This window comes from Daphnia carinata, chromosome 5 (genome assembly GCF_022539665.2).
Source record: "Daphnia carinata strain CSIRO-1 chromosome 5, CSIRO_AGI_Dcar_HiC_V3, whole genome shotgun sequence".
Lineage (NCBI taxonomy): Eukaryota > Metazoa > Arthropoda > Branchiopoda > Diplostraca > Daphniidae > Daphnia > Daphnia carinata.
The window spans coordinates 6,738,437-6,757,612 of NC_081335.1; the positions used below are offsets into that span (position 1 = coordinate 6,738,437).

The following is a 19,176-nucleotide window of genomic DNA, read 5'->3' on the forward strand; positions in this document are numbered from 1 at the left end:
AGAATATTTGAAATGGGTTATTCACATTCAAAAGCTTGATCTTTTATTGGAATTGACGATGAAATAGGACTGACTTTTAAAACATTTTAGGTAAGTCCTATTTTACCAAGGCATTAGTCCTATTTCTATTTAGAGATAGGACTGTTTTCAAAAATTGTTCCAATTAGAACGGTGAGCCTCCACTCCGGTATGCAATATATTGCGTAAAAAACGTCAGCTTATTTGCATTTTCCTTTTTAAAATACCGGTGGTGTTTACTCATTACTTCTTATGCTATTTTAATTAAAATTACAGGGAACATGAACTATATTGTAATTAATAGAGTTCATTTAACAAAATACTATTAGAGCAAAATCAGAAATATTTATTACTTATATTGCACTTTATAGTGGTCATAACAAACTTTTCCAATTTCATAAATTTTTTACTATTTCATACTACTATCGTTACCTAATTCTAAATTTCTAATTTTTAATTCTAATTTGAAATGGTAAACCCATGAAAATGTTGGCATGTTTCTCCACAATTTTCCAGCCTCTTGTGGCCCTCCTCGGTACATCTCAACGGTATGATTGATGCGCTGGAGAGGCTAAGAGCCTTTTAGGAGGTTCCCAGGAAGGAGATGTGCCGTGTGGGTGGCTGAACAAAATGTCTGTATTTATAAATTTTAATTAGGGGAGAGTGGAGACAAACTGGACAAAAAAAGTGTTTTGCCTTTATATCGGGAAACTAGGGGAGGTAGGGCGTGGTTGGAACAGAAAACTCATTTTTTTTTCGCTACGGTTAGAAAAATCGTCCAACTAGACTAAAAAAATATAGATTTTTAGCCAGTTATCTCAGCTACATAATAATTTTCTTTTTGGGTGGGTTCGGCAAAGATAAACATCTGCTATGTGTAAAAAACTGGAGGTACCCCAAGATGTTTCAATTGCCAATTCTGCTCGGCAATTGCAACAGAGCGTCTGGGCAATTGAAACGTGGGTTTCCCCTTAAGAGAGCTCCCGGTTTTATGAAGAAACTAAAATGACGATATCTCAGAATCTGGGATACGTATTGCGATGAATTTTTTACAGTAATACAAAGAATTTTAATCTTTATTTTTTAAGATATTTGATAACTTTCTGTAATAACTAAATATTATTTAATGAATTTTGGTAGTTTTCTGAATTCCGTTCAGAAAACGGTTAGTAATCCAAAAAACGGTTAGTAGTATGGAGATCAAATTTTTATAATCGAATATGGCATGTCCAGCCTTACATCATAATTGTTGTTAATGTCGGTAATTTAATTTTTAAAATTTAATTTCTTTAAACAACGTTGTAAATAAAAACACAAACATTGTGGCAGACGATAATTGTCAGCCACCCAGCAGACGAAATAAAACACAAAATAAACTACAACATTCAAAAACAAATTGAAAAAAGAGCTCTGTTAAAACGCTGCATAGGGAACACCGTTGCCAGACTACAGTAAGGGAGGCGTGCATACGGAAGGGTCGCAATTGGAACAAGGTGTTCCAATTGCTCCTAGCATGGGTCTTCACGGATGTTACAAACTAAACAAGTCTGTATCGTATAAACGAAGTGACGAAAGTGAAAACGAAAACGAATGGCGAACTAGTCACAAAAATGACTGTATTAAACTTAGCAAAAAATGAGACAGCGTGGGAAAAATGGCGACCCGACAAGTAGCACGGTCGAAAAAGAACTGAGCGTCCTTACACGTCATTAATTATAGCGTGTATCCGAAAAACAAATGAATTATGAATTGCGACACAATAGGCCGCTAAATTAAAGAAAGGGAAGGGTAAAGGGTTGGCGCGCGAAGCCCGATCTTGGTTGCCATGGCAACTCGAGAACAGGACGGGAAAATTGCGGACGCGCGAAGCCCGATCCGGGTTGCCATAGCAACTCGGTAACACAGCCGGCCCTGCTGCGGCAAATCTTAAGCAGCATTGAAGGCTTCGACGCGGCACAGCATCGTGACCGGGCGAATGTAGGTTTTGCCGAACTTCAGATGATAAGAAAATAAGTAATAAGATGATAAGGAATAACTTCAGCGCTGATCGGGACATGTTTGAGGCGGCCACTGACACGAATAATTCCGCCACTGTCCTGGTAAACGGCAAGCTTCGGTAATCGGGATTCAAGATGGGTCGTTTTCCCCTTCTTCAGCCGATGTAAGCCTTCGGAAAAGGGAACGCGTTGCGAGATGCGGCTCAACAAGAGACGATCGGACTTAAATTCGTCCGGACTTTGCTGCCGGCCCGTTTTCAGCTGCCCGATCGGTTTGGATGGAGGGTCTGCACGGCTGCCGTCTGGATTTATCTCTCGCTCGGCCTGTCTTCGATTAACGAGGATACACCGGTTGGCGATAAATATCCCAATCCAGGCGACAAAAATGTTGTAGCGGCGATGATTGGCGTGGATCCAGCGAAGTATAATCATTCCTTTAAGGCGGGCAGCGGCGTCGTCGATAAGTCGGACCTTGTTGGGCTTACTGGGATGCTGAACCGGGGGAAACGGGAGGTACCAAATCTTGGAATCGGGACCGATGGAGATAACTTTTGTAGCGTGGCCGTTGCGGAAGACTTCCTGTATTTGTTCTAAGACTGCCTGGCGCAGATCGCTGTTCGAACGCAGTCTTCTCTCCGAAGCGAAAAACTTCCGTCGGGCAAACTCCTTGTTGTCTGGCAGCTTAGGGCAGTCGGGGCGAACGGGTAAACCGACTTCGTAACGAACTCCAGTATGGCGAGTGGTCGATTCCAGTTGGTCCATGGCGCAGTGGTCAAGCGCGGACATAAAGGTTTCGGGGTCCTCACGAACGGGCAGCGATTGGGTCCTTCTAAATCGCTCAACGGACTCCTCCAGCAGCTCGATCGAATCCAATTTGACGTAATTTACGCTCGCTGCTTCAGCAGCGGGCGCCGAAAAGGTTTTACCTACGATGCACCAACCGAACGGGGTGCGAACTGCATTAGGTCCTTGGACTCCAGCTGGCGGGCGACGGACTTCGATATTCCGGTGGGCGTCCTGGACGTCCATGCCAATCAGGACTTTAACTTCTGTGGCATCATGAGCGGGAAAAGCAAGGCCTTGGAGATACTCGAACGAAGCAGCCGCGTTTTCCATTCTTCGATGCCCAACGTTAAGATGGGGTAGAACGAAGGCGTCGGAAACCGGACAGCTTTCTTCTCCATCCAGCGATGAGACTGAAAAATCCACTAAACGAGTGTCGACGATTGGATCTTTCCCGTGGAAAGTCCCAAAACGAATTTTGCGCGGCCGGCCCGTTAGACCGAGTGCCTGAGCCGCGTCTTCACGCAATAAAGTAGCTTGGCTACCGGTGTCCAGTAGAGCGAAGACGTCGAGGGTTCTATCACCAGCACGAAGACGGACTGGAACAACGGCCAAACGGACGTTTGAAGCTGAACGGGTGGCAATGGCGAAAGTCTGCGGACCTGGAATGACGCTCGAATCTTCGTTCGGAGGTGGAAAACGGTGGTGTCCACTCCTCTCAGGGAAAACTCTTTCCGCACCATGCAGCAACGAGTGATGGCGAGCACGGCATCCGGACGATTCACAGGCCGGCTTCGAACGACAGTCGGCACTTCGATGTTTTCCTCCGAGGCAGTTGAAACATACACCTTTTTCCTTCGCCAACAACGCTCGATCGTTCGGCGACTTCCGTCGAAATTCCGCACAGCTGCTTAAGCGATGAGCCTCACCGCAGCTCGGACACTCGATGTCAGTTTCTCTAGTTGCCTGGGTAGACAAAACGGTCGGAGATGGACGGACGGGTGGTGGCTTTGGAAATGAAAGCTTGGGAGAAGGGTATCTCTCGAGGTTAGGATGGTCAAAGTTGGCACGCTTTCCACGGATCTCGATCCTGGGCGCTAGTTCGACAGACGCAAAGGCGATCCTCTCTTCTTCGACAACCTCCTCCAGAAACCGATCGAGATCGCCAAGATCTACAACTCTTGGCAAACGTTTTCGCACATAGCGGGCCCAGCGATGGCGAAAAAGAGGTGGCAGCTTTTGAACTGCTTGTTCTAAGTTGGCAGCACTCTTTAAATCATGCTTCAGCCCTCCCTGCTCCAATATTACGACTGCTCCATGTAGCTGATCGGAAAACAGCTCCAGCGCCTGACGATCACCTGGTTTGACGATAGGGAGGCTCAAAAGATCGTGAATTTGGCAGCGGGCGATCTGCTCACTCGAACCGTAGTGTTTCTTCAGGTAGGAAAGAACAGCCGGGTAACCTCGAGGCGCTCTCAAAAGCGGAGAGATGCGGCGCAGAACATTAGGGCCTACCCACTCGGTTAGAATGGCTAAGCGCTGGGCGTCATTTGGAATGACATCATGGACGAGAGCCTGGAAGCGCGAGGAAAAGAGAAGCCAGTCACGCGGATCTCCGTCGAAAGGGGTTTTACACATAAACGGAGCCGATCCTCCAAACATCCATGGAACAATGGTGTTTGCTGGTACAGCCGCTGGTTCCTTCTCCAGGTTATCGATCCAGCTGTCCACTTTTAAGACGGCCGACCGCGATTCAGGGACGTTCTTGGAGCGAGTCTTTAGCTTCGACGACGGCATAGGGCAAAATTCCTCGTCGGATTCGCTGAGGGAGCTCAAAGAGATCGGCGAAGACGAACGAATGGATCTTTTCGACAACTCCTCACTCATACGAAGCCGGGCAATTTCTTCCTCGATTTTTCGTTCCTGTCGTCTGGCTGAGACGAGCTCTTTCTCCTCCTGAAGTTTGCGAGCCAGCTCGCTGAGGCGTCGATCTTCGCCCTTCTCCTCTTCTCTCCTCTTCCGGATCAACTCGAGCTCGAGTTCGGCGGCACGCCGTTCTCGCGTCAGGGTCGAAAGAGGGGAATTCCCTGACAAATAAGATGAAATGCTACCAGCAAGGGAAGGTCTTGAGTTTACCGAGGGCGATCGATTACCCTCGGCTTGACGGCGAGTAGGATGTTCTTGGACGAAAAGTTCCCCGGGCCGGGAAATAGTTTCTTCACGAGGCTTCAGCAAGGATCCGGAAGGGACATCCATCGGAGTAGATTGAGGTGGACGTGTCGGATCAGTCATATCACGGCGGACATGGACTCTCGAGCGTGTTTTTGCTGCATGCGATGACGGTCCATCAGGTTGCCCAGTACGACGTAGTACTTCGAACTCCTCATGTGCAGCTAGAAAATCATGGCGTAGATTTTCCAGCCAGGCATCGTCAGTGATACCCAATTTGGCGCAGTAGCGATGATGATAATACATGGACTGTTCGTAGTGGGTGTCAGCCTTCTTGATGAGATCAGCGGTGTAACTGCTGGCTCCAGTCTCCCCAATCACCTTCTTCACCAGATTCAAGTTGCGAGTGAAGTTTCTTCGATGATGGGAACGTTTGTTGACCAAAGCGGAGGGATCCAAACGACCGGTAGAATTAGAGGCACACGAACGAGTCGGCGAGGTAGCACGAACAGCCTCTTCTGGGACGCCGGCAATGAGGTCAGCTTCCCCATCAATGCCCTTTCTAGTCGCCATGTTGTCTCCAACACGTGGTGGGAAGCTTCGAGAAACTCGACGAAGATTTCAAAAAAAGAAAAACGGGGGACACGATTGCACGCAATGAAACCTTTTCTCAAATCCGGGAACTCCGACCGTTACCCCTCCTGGGCTGGCGGTTGATTCAGAGTCGGGATGTCTAGAGACAAAAGCACATGCGAGCACAAAACGAAAAAGCGACGAAACGAATGCTACTAAAGGTTACCAGGGTCGATTATTCCCGGGTTTCGGCACCACTTTGTTACAAACTAAACAAGTCTGTATCGTATAAACGAAGTGACGAAAGTGAAAACGAAAACGAATGGCGAACTAGTCACAAAAATGACTGTATTAAACTTAGCAAAAAATGAGACAGCGTGGGAAAAATGGCGACCCGACAAGTAGCACGGTCGAAAAAGAACTGAGCGTCCTTACACGTCATTAATTATAGCGTGTATCCGAAAAACAAATGAATTATGAATTGCGACACAATAGGCCGCTAAATTAAAGAAAGGGAAGAGTAAAGGGTTGGCGCGCGAAGCCCGATCTTGGTTGCCATGGCAACTCGAGAACAGGACGGGAAAATTGCGGACGCGCGAAGCCCGATCCGGGTTGCCATAGCAACTCGGTAACAACGGAGTTTTAATGTTTATAGGGGATAAAATTTAGCTAGGAAAAAATCAATGTTATCAATTTATAGCTTAATGAACGATGAATGATTCAAGACCTTTTTTAATGATTTCCTCCATCGTTTTAGGTGTGAAAACGAAAAAAATTGTGTGGGCAAAAACTACAAATTGACAGTCAAAAAACAACTTTCTGGGATAATTCGAAAACTTTTAGAGTCTAAAGCCTCCAATTTTTTCTAAAAATGTACAATCTTAATTCACGTTAGCTCAAATTTTTTAAACTAAATCTCTTACATACTTAAAGTGGTAGAATTTTTGTTTCAATTGCTGCGCGTTCCAATTGCGCCCTACCTCCTCTAATGAAACTTAGTGCTTCGAAAGGTATGACATTGTAAAGTGTACCTAAATACATGTTCATTATTTTATGTTTTAAATTGTTCGGGTAGTTTAGTCGTAAACACATTTCCAGAAAGTGGAAAAATTAAAATAAAAAAAATTACGGGGGGAAAACTGTATATCCGGTGTACCACATTAGACATGATCTTTAAAACTTGATATATTGAAGATATATGCTTCGAAAAAATAGTATGAAGTTCGGATTTCATTAAGCTATTGCTGTGTGTATTAAAAATATCGTAAACGAAATTTAATTTATTGAAATTCGTCAATGGTTGACTGGAGGCTCATCACACGGATTACTGACACCTCCTCCTTTGCCTCCATTACCTCTCTGCTCCAAGCTCGATTTCCATCGTCGATACAGTAAGGCTCCACAAAATGGGACAAGTCGTGCGGGGGGTGACCCTTTCCGTATTGCAGATTTTCCCATTTTACGGGTTGCCATAAGGCTATCATTGGTGGGGTTCGCCAACCTTTTTATTCCTGCTTTTTTATCGCGACAAGCCATACGATAAAAATTAAGGTTTCAGAAGCCGATAGGGAGCTGCAAACAAAACCATGTTTTCTTCTATACCATCGCACCAAAATGAGCACTGTATCGTTAAAATTCTGTGTGGCATTATGACAGTGACTAGTTAAATAATTATCACAGGAATCAAAGGGTAACATTAAATTGGGTTTCAATATTGCTTCTCAATTTAAGATACATGTTGCGCGTCAAATCAATTATCGTGGAATTCCATGACTCCTGTGCGTTTTTTAACATTGTACGAGCTGAATCCATTACCAAGATGCTAGGCTTTGTTAAACTTAACAAGCATATTTTTAAAGCATGAAAATGTTGCGGTGCGTCTCCGCACATTAAGAAGTATAAAATGAAACAAATGTAAACTGCAGTCAGTATATTGTAAGCCTACACAATCATTCACACTGCAGTGCACTACCAGGAATGTAAATCTCCCGCCAACAGATCCGAGAAAATGCCCTAAGGCGAAAATTTGGTGCGAGCAGCCCCTCTTCCGTTTTTGCGAGATTTCCCCTTTTGCACACGTCCGGTTTTGTGGAGCCTTACTGTCAGCCTCAGATCAGCTCTTCCTGTAAACCTTAATGGGTTGGCTGTAAGTTCACTGATTGAACTTTCTGCTTTCCTTCTTGTAAACCCTGACCGACGACACCATCCGCTCTCTACCTGGACGAGCACAGCAACTCAATTTCACCGTTCCATGTCCGGGGAAGTTTATTGGTACTTTCGCCCACACAAACATCATTGAGCACCTCTACCAACTGAATATTCAATTAACTCAATGCTTCGTACTTGTCGACTGCATCTCGGCGAGAACTCGTCTTCACACATCTTAATTAGGTCATCTGAGACAGAAAAATCATCCTCTGTGGTATCTTCCACTTCCGTCCCCGAATTTTGCCTTCTTCTTTTTCTGTTTTAACTCCATACACTTCCTACACACTTTGATAATCCCCAATATGTTTCCCAATTTTTCTAATAATTACATGGGATTGATATATCTGCTATTGATGGCAAAATTTGGCTTATCCTAAAGCCAGATTTTTTGGTTCCATAGGCATTTCCCCAGAAAAACTATTATAATATGTAGAGACGTGAGCGTTATTTAAAGAGTTTTCGATTTTTCATGTAAGCTCCTCATTTAAGAACAAACATTGACATCGTTGAAAAGCATAATCGAAGTTACTGTTTGTATTATGAGTTAGCAGCTCCGACAACTTAAAAGAATTAACATAAAGTTTAGCTCGCCCAAAGCTCGTTTGAAAAATGTTTTACGGTGTGGGGACAATGCTGAGATAGAAGAAGAGAATACAAAATATCAGAATTGGAATTACGTCGTCTCTTTAAATTTGGGTTCGATTTCCATTGAATCACAGAAGCAATATTATCATCCACTATATTCTTAATCATGAATTGTAGAGCTTTGCCCACTTGCTTACTCTCATTTGTAGAAATGTATTCTTCCGAAGCCAAGACCACTTGCCGCCACATTAACGACTCGAACTGTGGCAAGAATACATCTCGTCGATCGAGTAACTTAACATCTCGACAGAGACTTGTGTTATTTTCTCCAATGCATATATTTTGCATACTACCGTGAAATGCGGCAGTTAGTATGTCATTAGCAGAAGAAAATGGATCATATACAATTTGGCCCAAATTTAAAATTATATCGTCACTGAGGTGATGCCCGTAGACTAGATGGAAAATTTCGCTTGTCACCATATTTACTACACCGTCTGCTGTTTGACTGGCCTCTTTATTTTTCACAAAAAAATTCCGCCATTTAAGCCCATTCAGTGGCTTGAGAGTGATAATGGTGTCAAGGTCAATGAAAAGGCCACCACCGCGGAATAGGGAAACGATACTAGAAAATACAGAAAGATGGGAATTTCGACGAGAGCTTTTTCGCCATTCTCCTTTGTTGTACCAACCAAATAATGCCGTATCTCTGAAATATTCACTTTCTCTGAAGAAAATTATTTCCAGATTCTTATAATGCCTCAAAACTGAGTATAAAGAAGAGTTTTTATTCGGGTTTTTTAGTTCCATAGCTTCTTTTGTTCGATTGTAGGACGACGGCATTTTCATGAAGATTTGAATGGTTCGGTTGCAATTGTGCCTAGCGCAGGACTCTGCTGCACAACTCTGTTTTGCATTTAAGTCTGCAGTGTCAGTTACTCCATGCATAAAGATGCGCTGATTATTCACCGACTCCCAAGGCTCCGGCTGCCATTTAAATATGTACGTTCCATTTCTTATATCAGTTCCGACAGCAAAAGTAAAAATTGCAGCTGGAATATACGGTCCATCTGCGAAACCGAGGGAATGCAGTCGACGATAGCGAATCAACCAACAGAAAATGAAAAACAAGAAGCCGAGGGAAAAAGCAGATAAATGTCGCATGTTGAATGGTCGCTGTAAAGTAAAACCAGAGTTCAGCGGATTACTATCAAACGGAAGATACAAACAAATTTCGCTGTAAATTTTTCACAACTTATTGGCGGCTCTAATCCCGAAAGCTATGACATCAGTTTCGTAGATTTTAGCCCGGAAAAAAGTTGTATAGGTATGATCAATGAGATTTTGACTAAAAAAAAATCGTGGCTTTTACCCACAAGTTTTTTGGCTAAACTATAGCCTTCTACAGTAACGGACATAACGGACATAATGGGGTATCCTTGTGCGTTCCATACTAAATCGAACCACCCAACCACCTTCGGCTGCCACGTGCCAATCGTACCTAGGCTGTCGACGTTGCCATATTAATGTTGCCTAATTTTTAAATAGTGACATTCGAGTTTTACCAATTAAACATTTTTTATTTGCTTATTTATTCTATGTTTTAGGCTTTATTGAGAAAATAGTTTTTTTTTGTAGTAATAACCACGAAACATTTAGTTTTCTTCCGAAATTTTGTGGGTGATCTGTTTGGTTCATGGTGATATCATCTTCCATATGGTAGACAAATGCTTGTTTATCACATGCTAGACCAATGCGGGTCTATCAATGCGGGGTTACATATTACTTAATTCACGTTACCTAATTCAAATGACTACCCACGTTTCCCGAATAACGCTGCAAATTTTTTAAGGCAAGAAAAAAGGCAAGAAAAAGTATTTTTTGAATTCCACTGCTATTCATTAAGCAAAATAAGTTGAAATATCTTCTTTGTTTTCCTGTATTTTTTACCTCTTATCTCCCCACCCGCCTAACTTATTGTTTTAACATCATAATACCATTTTACCATAATACAACCATTTAATAAAGTATCTTGTCTTCTGCCATGGGCTCATACCATACGCCAACACAGTATAAAGGCTAATTGTGTGAGCTGCACGTACTCTCTAGGAAATATATATTAAAATTTCTACAGATAAAAAATTCGGTAATCAAAAGAAAAAGTTTATTGTTGGCATTTTTTTTTACCGATAGTTCAAATCGGAAAAATACCGAATACTATGGTCCATTATTTTCAAGGTTCACAAGCATGTTTTCCCCTTCTACCTTACTGTGTTCTTGTATTTTTATTAGGCTCAGTTATTTTCATCTTGATGCAGTACTTTGTAATGTAATTTACGTTTAAGATATTATTTTAATTGTTATTGGAAAACATAAATTTAAGCATATTTGATTCATTACATTTTTTCGAAAAAGTCCCAGCCGACTTAATTTTTTGCCAATGACTTTAAGCAACAGAGTTGTTAGATCCTGTACCCTGTGAGCTGTGGCAGTTTGCAGCATTGAAACTATGATCCTAAACTTTTAATATATTGATGCTTTACGACTATGCCAGATTAACTATAGAGGAGGGTGGGCGCAATTGCAACGCTAGGCAATTGCAACAAAAATTCTACCACTCGAAGTAAGACAGGGATTTAGTTTAAAAAATTTGAGATAACAGTAATTAGGGTTGTTTATTTTTAGAAAAAAAATTAGGCTTCAGACTCTAATCTCTTTAGAAAAGTTTTCGAGTTATCCGAAAAAGTTTTTTTTACGGCCCATTTCTAGTTTTTGCTCAAACAACTTCTTCATTTTAACCCCTTAAACGATAGAGGAAATTAGCCGAAATTAGCAGATAAATAGCCAAATACTGGTTTTAAAATTTCCTATTTTGATAAATATCCCTGCTGGTTGGCTTGTGCATATTGTCCGCATTTTTAAAAAATACCCATAACAACTTTTCACCTGTGACAAACCCCCTCTCCCCTCAAAATTTGATTTCTGTAGCTTAGATAGTTAGTTACAAAACTATGTATTTTTTTAGCTTAGTTTGACGACTTTCTTACTCGGGGGAACAAAAATCATTTTTCTGTTCAAACCACCCTCTCTCTTTCAGGGTATAACTCCCATTTATTTTTTGTGCAATTTAGCACCAATTTTTAGGGATTTTAACCTATATTCTGGTTGAACAAAATATTATTTTTCACACCAAAAAACGGTTGTGATTTTCAACGCTGGACTAATCTAGGTTGAACCATCATCCATCAGGCCAACATCATAACAATTAAACACATCAGGAAGTCTAATTGTTTAAAAGATTTAAATAGACCAACATCTACACCTTTCCCTTTACATTGCAGCTCTAATTGAAAAAGTGTGCCTCCCCCAAAAATATTCCTTATTTTCGTGGATAAAAAATTTGCAAATTAAAGAGAAAAAACGTTTTGGTTTTGTATTACGATTATATTGTTTATGCAATCTTTTATTCAAACAAAAAAATCGAACGAATAAGTAACCCAACCTCTGCCATAGGCTGTACCATCCGACAATAAACAGTAAACAGGCAATATTTGACGCTACACTTAAACAACTTTCCGTCGCAATTTTATATCGAGCACCAATAGTTTAAAATAAAATTTTACCTTTAAAATCATGTTTCTTTCGGTATGAAAAATAAAAAAAAAAATTTAAATGGCATTTGCACCCTATCCGATTTTTTACAATTATTTAACTAAATTATAATTAATCTGATGCAGTAGAAAAAATAAGACAGTGAATCTAAAAGTCGAAGTGGTGAGAGAACTTAATTGTTAAGATAAATTTTCTATAATTTTTTTCTTTTTTTCGGTAAAATTACGAGACAAAAAAAGTTTTGCTACCAGAATCACGCGGGTACGTCGTAATTTTTTTAAATTTCGAGTAAACCATGTATTAGTTGTCACTCACAGTTGACACAAAACGTTTCAATTGTTTTGATTCCCAAGAGATCAAACTAGAAAAAAAACAATTTGCCCTACCTGACCCCTAACGTCCCAAAAATAGATAATAGAAATTACCTAAAATATCTATTTTAAATTTTAGATAGCCATTATCTAAATGAAATGAAAAGTTCATAATTACGTAATTGATGGAATTGAATTTAGTTCTTATTTACTAGCTGTTTTTTACGCACTTTTTTACAGTGTACTGGATTTTATAAGGATTTTTTCCCTCTTAGAATCCTGTTTAGAGAAATACGAAGTTTTGTTTCTGTTTAGTCATTTGTATCCTTAAGATCGGAATACATCCTTCAGTTAAACTTTGTCAAATAAATTATAGAGAAGGATGGATGTACATGTAACACGATGCAATTGAAAGAAAAATTCGACCAGTCGAAGTATGACATGAATTTTTTTTTTTAAAAGGACTAACAAGAATTAAGTCTGTTTGTTTTTACAAAAAAACTTTACAGTGCCTAAAAAAAGTTTTTTACGGTCCATTTCTAGTTTTTGCCCTAACAATTTTTTCATTTTCACCACTAAAACGATAAAGAAAATTACAAAAAATGTCTCGTATTATTTCTGATAAATTCATCTATAAAACGATTACTTCGTAAACAATAAAATTCCGTGAAAACCCATGCTAGGGGCATTGTTTATTGTAGGGAACATTTTGTTTCAATTGCCAATTTTCGTACATGTCCTCTTTTCTGCAATCTGGAAGCGGTGTTCTAGCCGTTGCAGCGAAACAGCCAAATTTCTCTACTCCATAAAGAATCAAGGAAAAATGGGGAGGAGTTTTGTGTGTCCGCCACGTTAAGCATTTGCTCTGATTGGCTGGCGGGGGGAGGGGGGGGCTACCTTAAAAAAGGGTTCAGACCACCACCGGCTGTAGCGAATCGGTGGGATGAGGCTTTGGAAAACTAGTATGTGGATGGAAGTGCAGATTTCAGCAGCTTTTCATTCCGTTCCGGCTTTGCTTAAAACGGATGGGCGATAGCATGTAAGACGACGGGCAGGGATAACGGATGCGTTAAATAGAAAATAAAGAGTGGCATTACGGGCAAAACTAGGGGTGGAGGACGGGCAGAGGCAACGAGTGGGTCGACGGCCAACAAAAGTTGACATTTTGGTAGTGACTGGGTAGATGGGCACAGACTCTACGGGGGAAGACTGGCAGAGGTAAAACGTGGGTGGACAGACAACTTTAGCGGGCGCTTGGACGGGCAGAGGCTGTGAGAGATGGACGGGGAAATGCAAAAAAAACAGGTCGATGGGATATTACAGCGGGCTTTTTGGCGGACAGGGAGTGGGGGGCGTCGGGTAACTTCAGCGTGATATTCGGCGGGCAGAGGGGGTTGTAAAGGGATGGGCGGGAACAGGCAAAGTAAAGATTGACGGATATTTACAACGGGCGTCTTGGCGGGCAGAAACTGTGAAGGGGAACACGGGCAGACGCAATGAAAGGGTCGATGTGCCACTACAATGGGCAGTGAGTGGGTGAACGGGCAGAAACTGTATTGGGAAAGACGGACAGAATGTAAGCAGAGGACAAACAGAGACTGTTTTAGAGGACGGAAGAGACAGTGAGGAGGAATGGGCAGAGATTGAGGGGAGGACGAGCCGAGAGTGCGAAGGGGACGGGGAGAGGCAACAAAAGGGTCAATGGTCAACTTCAACGAATATTATCGCGGGGAACGAAATTGACGACGGCCAGAGACTTGTGAGGGTAGCCGACGTGCCAAGAGAGCTGGCGTTTTGGCGACAAAAGAGTTAGTCGACGGGCAGGATAGGTGGACGGGCAAACTGTGAGGGGTTGGGCAGGAAGAGGCAATGGAAGAATCAACGGACATCTATAGCAGGCTTTTTGACGGGCAAGGACAACGAAATGGTCGCCGGACCGCTACAGCGAGCGTTTTGGCGGAAAACATTGCGTCTACGGGCAGAAAGGGAGTCGGCTGACAGTGCGTGAGAGGGGCAGAGGCAACGAATGGGTTGAAGGGCAGAGACGGTCAGAGGAAGGAGTGGCAGGGGCAAAGAGTGGGTTTACGTGTAACTACAGCTGGCATGTTGACGGGCAGAGACAGTGAAAGGGCCTGAGGACAAAGAAAGGGAGTATTTTGTTGTAAAAAAAAAAAAGCTTAAGAATAGACGGAGAAAATAATGGAGTGAACCAGATTGACAAGCTCAAATTGAGAAAAATAAAGCGTTAAAATACCCTAGCGCCATGTATCCCCCGGCCTTTGACGGGCCCAGAGTTACAAGCACTGCTTTAAAAATTCTTAATTTGATAAAGATCGTCTGCTGGTTGGCTTGTCCATATCGTATGCAAATTTTTGTAAAATTTTTTTCAATGTTGGTTAAACAAATTAATTAGTTAAATTCTATTATTGTCATTAATAACAATTATGGTATACACGCAAGATATACTATTATAAAAATGTAGTCTTCGTTCTAGCTACTGTTTTCCTTTATTAGTGAAAAAGTTGTCTGAAAAACCACTGGAAATGGACCGTAATGTTTTTTTATAACTCGAAAACTGAACTCTAAAAATAAGCAACCTTAATTTCTTTTAGCCCAAATTTTGTTTACGAAATACGTATCATACTTCGAGTGGTAGAATTTTTGTTTCAATTGCCCAGTGTTCCATATACGCCCGCCTTCCTTTTCCAAAGTTCATAAAATAACATTTCATTACTACAGCAAGTTATAAAATATCTTTAAAAACGCAGAATTTTTTCGGCGCTCGACGCCTTGTCGCTTACCTTGAAGGATTGGTAATTGAAATATTTAAAGTACCTCCAGTTTTTTTCACATAAAAGCTGTTGCGTACATGCACCGAACCCGCTCCCCCCCCCCCCCTTTTCGCCTCTTCCCCAATAAAAACTATTTTTCTGTAGCTTGGATAACTAGCTACAAAACTCTATATTTTTAGCTTAGTTTAACGATTTTCTTATTCGAAGGAACATAAATCATTTTTGTGGCCCAACCACCACCTCTCGCCTCTACGGAATGCCGATGCCCAATAAATACAATTTTAAACACATAAGATCAAGTACAAAATGTTTCTCTGAAAAAATTTTCATGAGGCACCACGTATCATTAATTAAGACAAAATTTTAAGATTAATTAGATGCAATTGAAGTAGTACGGTGGTATCCATACAGGACTTTGATTATGAAGCTTTCAGGTTCTATTTATGCTAACATACCTTAAACGTGCCTGTTCATGTAGCAACGGGATATTGTAGCAAAAATGTTTTAACTGTATCTGTCTCTAGGCGCAATGTCTCGCAGCCAATAGCTTTACAAAAAAGTTTTTTTGAAAACCGGACTTTTTGGTTATTTCAAAAGTAGTGCCCCGGTCCAAGAATCAGTTTGGATCTTAAACCAATTTCATGGATAGTAAACCAAGCCTGTGAATTTTAAACCAAAATTTTAGGTCAAAGTTCAAGTTAAATTTTATCGTCTTACTGTTGGAGTTGGAAATGTCTTCTTTTCCCCTTTTAAATATAAATAACTGTAAAGACATTTTTTGGTTAATACTACTTTGTAAAAATGGCTACGATTTTCGGTATAATAGAATTCCAATTTTTGGAAAAAAAGCTATATTTAATAATATGTCTATTCTATGCAATAGGGGAGGTAGGGCGCAATTGGAACGCGCGGCAATTGAAACAAAAATTCTACCACTTCAAGTATGTAAGAGATTTAGTTTAAAAAATTGGAGCTAACGCGAATTAGGGTTGTACATTTTTAGAAAAAATTGGAGGCTTTGGACTCTAAAAGTTTTTGAGTTATCCCAGAAAGTTGTTTTTTTTTTATTGTCCATTTGTAGTTTTTGTCCAGACAATTTTTTCGTTTTCCCGCATAAAACGATGGAGGAAATCATTAAAAAAGGTCTTGAATCATTCATCGTTCATTAAGCTATAAATTGATAACATTGATTTTTTCCTAGCTAAATTTTATCCCCTATAAACATTTAAACTCCGTGAAGACCCATGCTAGAGGCAATTGGAACACCTTGTTCCAATTGCGACCCTTCCGTATGCGCGTCTCCCTTACTGTAGTCTGGCAACAGTGCTATAGCCCGTGCTATAGCAAAGTAAATAATGCACACCAACACATATCGTCTACTGGGTAGTTGACACTTATCGTCTACCACAATGTTTGTGTTTTTATTTACATCGTTGATTAAAGAAATTAAATTTTAAAAATTAAATTACCGACATTAACAACAATTATGATATATGGCTGGACATGCCATATTCGATTATAATAATTTGATCTTCATACTATTAACCGTTCTTTGGATTACTAACGGTGTTCTGAACCTAACTGAGAAAACTACCAAAATTCATTAAATAATATTTAGTTACTACAGAAAGTTATAAAATATCTTTAAAAAAATAAAGATCAAAATTCTTTGTATTACTGTAAAAAAATCATCAAAATACGTATCCCAGATTCTGAGATATCGTCATTTTAGTTTCTTCATAAAACCGGGAGCTCTCTTATGGGAAAACCCACGTTCCAATTGCCCAGACGCCCTGTTTCAATTGCCGAGCAGAATTGGCAATTGAAACAACTTGAGATACCTCCAGTTTTTTACACATAGCAGATGTTTATCTTTGCCGAATCCACCCAAAAAAAAATACTGTTATGTAGCTGAGATAACTGGCTACAAATCTATATATTTTTTTGTCTAGTTGAACGATTTTTGTAAGCGTACGGAACAAAAATGAGCTTTTTGTTCCAACCACGCCCTACCTCCCCTAGTACTTAAAATAGATAGTTTTGATATATGTCGGGAATTACAGCTATCTATTTCCAAAGAAAATTACTAGAATCTAATATAAAGCTACCTATTTTCTGAAATAGGAGAGTTATATTACTATAATATGTTGTTTAACTAAACTCATCAGTTAGTTAATATAGACGATTTAAGAACTTTAGAACCACGTTTAAGATTCTTCGGTTGTTGATTTGTTTAGACGTTAATATTCCAAACATCCGAATAAATACGTCAGTTTAACTTAATGAGATTTTATACAGCACATCGATCTTCAATAGTTACCTAATGCGTTTTTTTCTTGTTAAATCATGTTTCTAAATGTAATTATATTGCCAAAAAAATTCTAATACGATCCACATTTTTGCTTGGTTTAATCGAAAATGAGTTAAAAATCAAAAAATATCTTAAGTAATGCAGGGCAGTTGTAAAACGCGAAACTCTAATCTTAGGTATTGTGATGTAATGTAGATCTTAAATGGAACTTTAAAACGTTTTATGGTTTCAGGACGAAATTAAAAATACAAGCATGGTTTTTTTGGTAGTAGGTAAGCACAGGATTAGCATTAGCTGGTTGTTAGGTTTTGTCAGGCAAAATGACGTAAAAAATTATGCATGCCTTATTAGGTTACACCCTTCACACGAGGGCTGGTTGCCCGGAAATCGAGAGGCGTTGCTGAAGACAACTTTAAGAGCATTTTTATAACAGTAGCATAACAACAGAAATATTGACAACCTATTCAAACTCTACATGTTTGATAAGATGCAACAATTTTAAATTTTTAAAACCCATTTTACATCCCCTTTGCCCCCACGGTAAGTTTTTACTAAATGAATTACTTTTTATAATTTAAAAAACGTTTTGAAAAATAAAGCAATGCAACGAATCTGTTGAGAAATAAGCGTAAATTCATTTAGCACTACATGTAGTGATTATTTTTAGCTTTTAGTGAGTCCAATGAAAAATAGGACGGAAAAAAATCAAGTGGTCAGCAAAATTTCATAACCATAGCTCAAAAACTTTCAGAGCCAAAAATTGACAACCACCATTCCTATTATCTCAAATTTTTTAATGTCTATCTCTCATAATCGTTGAGAACGAAATTTTGTTTCACTTGTCCCACGTTTCAGTTAGCTTTACTCCCGCCTTTTCTGCCTGATAGGAAAGGTAAGATAGAAAAACTGAGGTTGGCTTAAAATTGCCAAGCGCAGTCAGAAACATTGTCAAAATAGCCTACCATTAATGACGCAACTAATGTAAATAAAGGCATGTTTCGCAGTTCCCAATATAAATCTTTTGGGTAATTAAATCTGTTTGAAAATAATTTCACACACAAATTTCATCATCCAGCCATCTAATTTCGAAAAAAAAAATTAATGAATGTTTTCGCCGTTGTTTTTTGGTATTTACTTTATGGTGGGAGCAAAATTTTAAATTTCATAATTTAACGTCACCACACGCTTGGCTATATCCAATTATACGATGGGGCAATTTAAACAAAGAATTTTTTTTCACACGTATAAGTGTAAACATTTTTAGAACTATATCTTGAATAAATGTAGGACACATTTTTTTGGGTAAGCCCACTTCAAAATCATTTAGAATCTCAAAGCAAATTTTTTATGCCACTTTAAAAACGAAAGAAATTTCTAAGCATTTTTCCAATTTTTTTCAGTCTTGCCAACAATGAAAGAACATAGTTTGGGAAAAAGTATTGGACTTGCAGCTGTTTTGTTAAAAATGCAAAGAAAATTATTATGTTCTTTGAATTACCGAAAAAGTAGAATATTTGACTACCGTCTTTTAGCATAAAACCGAAGGAAGACCACAAACTGAAAATAGCTATATGTTGCTCAACAAACCGAAAAAATCAAAAGAAATATAACCACGAAACTATCTTAGCCCGATTACGAGTACCTCGTGGCTTATATGCCTTGGCGCAGTTCAAGGAAGGGCGGAGTTGGAGATAGAGTAACGGTGTTTACGTAAAATGGGTTTTACTGTTTGCACTGCATAGTGATGTGACGTAAGTGAATTATGGCAACGTTGGCGTTATTTTTGAAATTAATGAAACTAATCATTTTCTCGTTAT

General features: G+C 39.9%; 1 protein-coding gene across 1 annotated transcript; it reads right to left on the reverse strand.

Annotated features, from left to right (window-relative positions):
- Positions 1-8,307: 8,307 nt before the first annotated feature.
- Positions 8,308-18,970, reverse strand: LOC130703012 (uncharacterized). The gene is made up of 2 exons (XM_057524637.2): positions 18,858-18,970; positions 8,308-9,509 (listed from the first exon to the last, which is right to left on the reverse strand). Exon 2 carries the CDS (start codon positions 9,495-9,497, stop codon positions 8,331-8,333), a length of 1,167 nt encoding a protein of 388 aa, XP_057380620.1. The 5' UTR covers positions 9,498-9,509; positions 18,858-18,970; the 3' UTR covers positions 8,308-8,330.
- Positions 18,971-19,176: the final 206 nt, after the last annotated feature.

Excerpts from the sequence above, each read along its gene's own strand:
- LOC130703012 (XM_057524637.2), bottom strand. The coding sequence starts at position 9,497 with ATGCGACATTTATCTGCTTTTTCCCTCGGCTTCTTGTTTTTCATTTTC.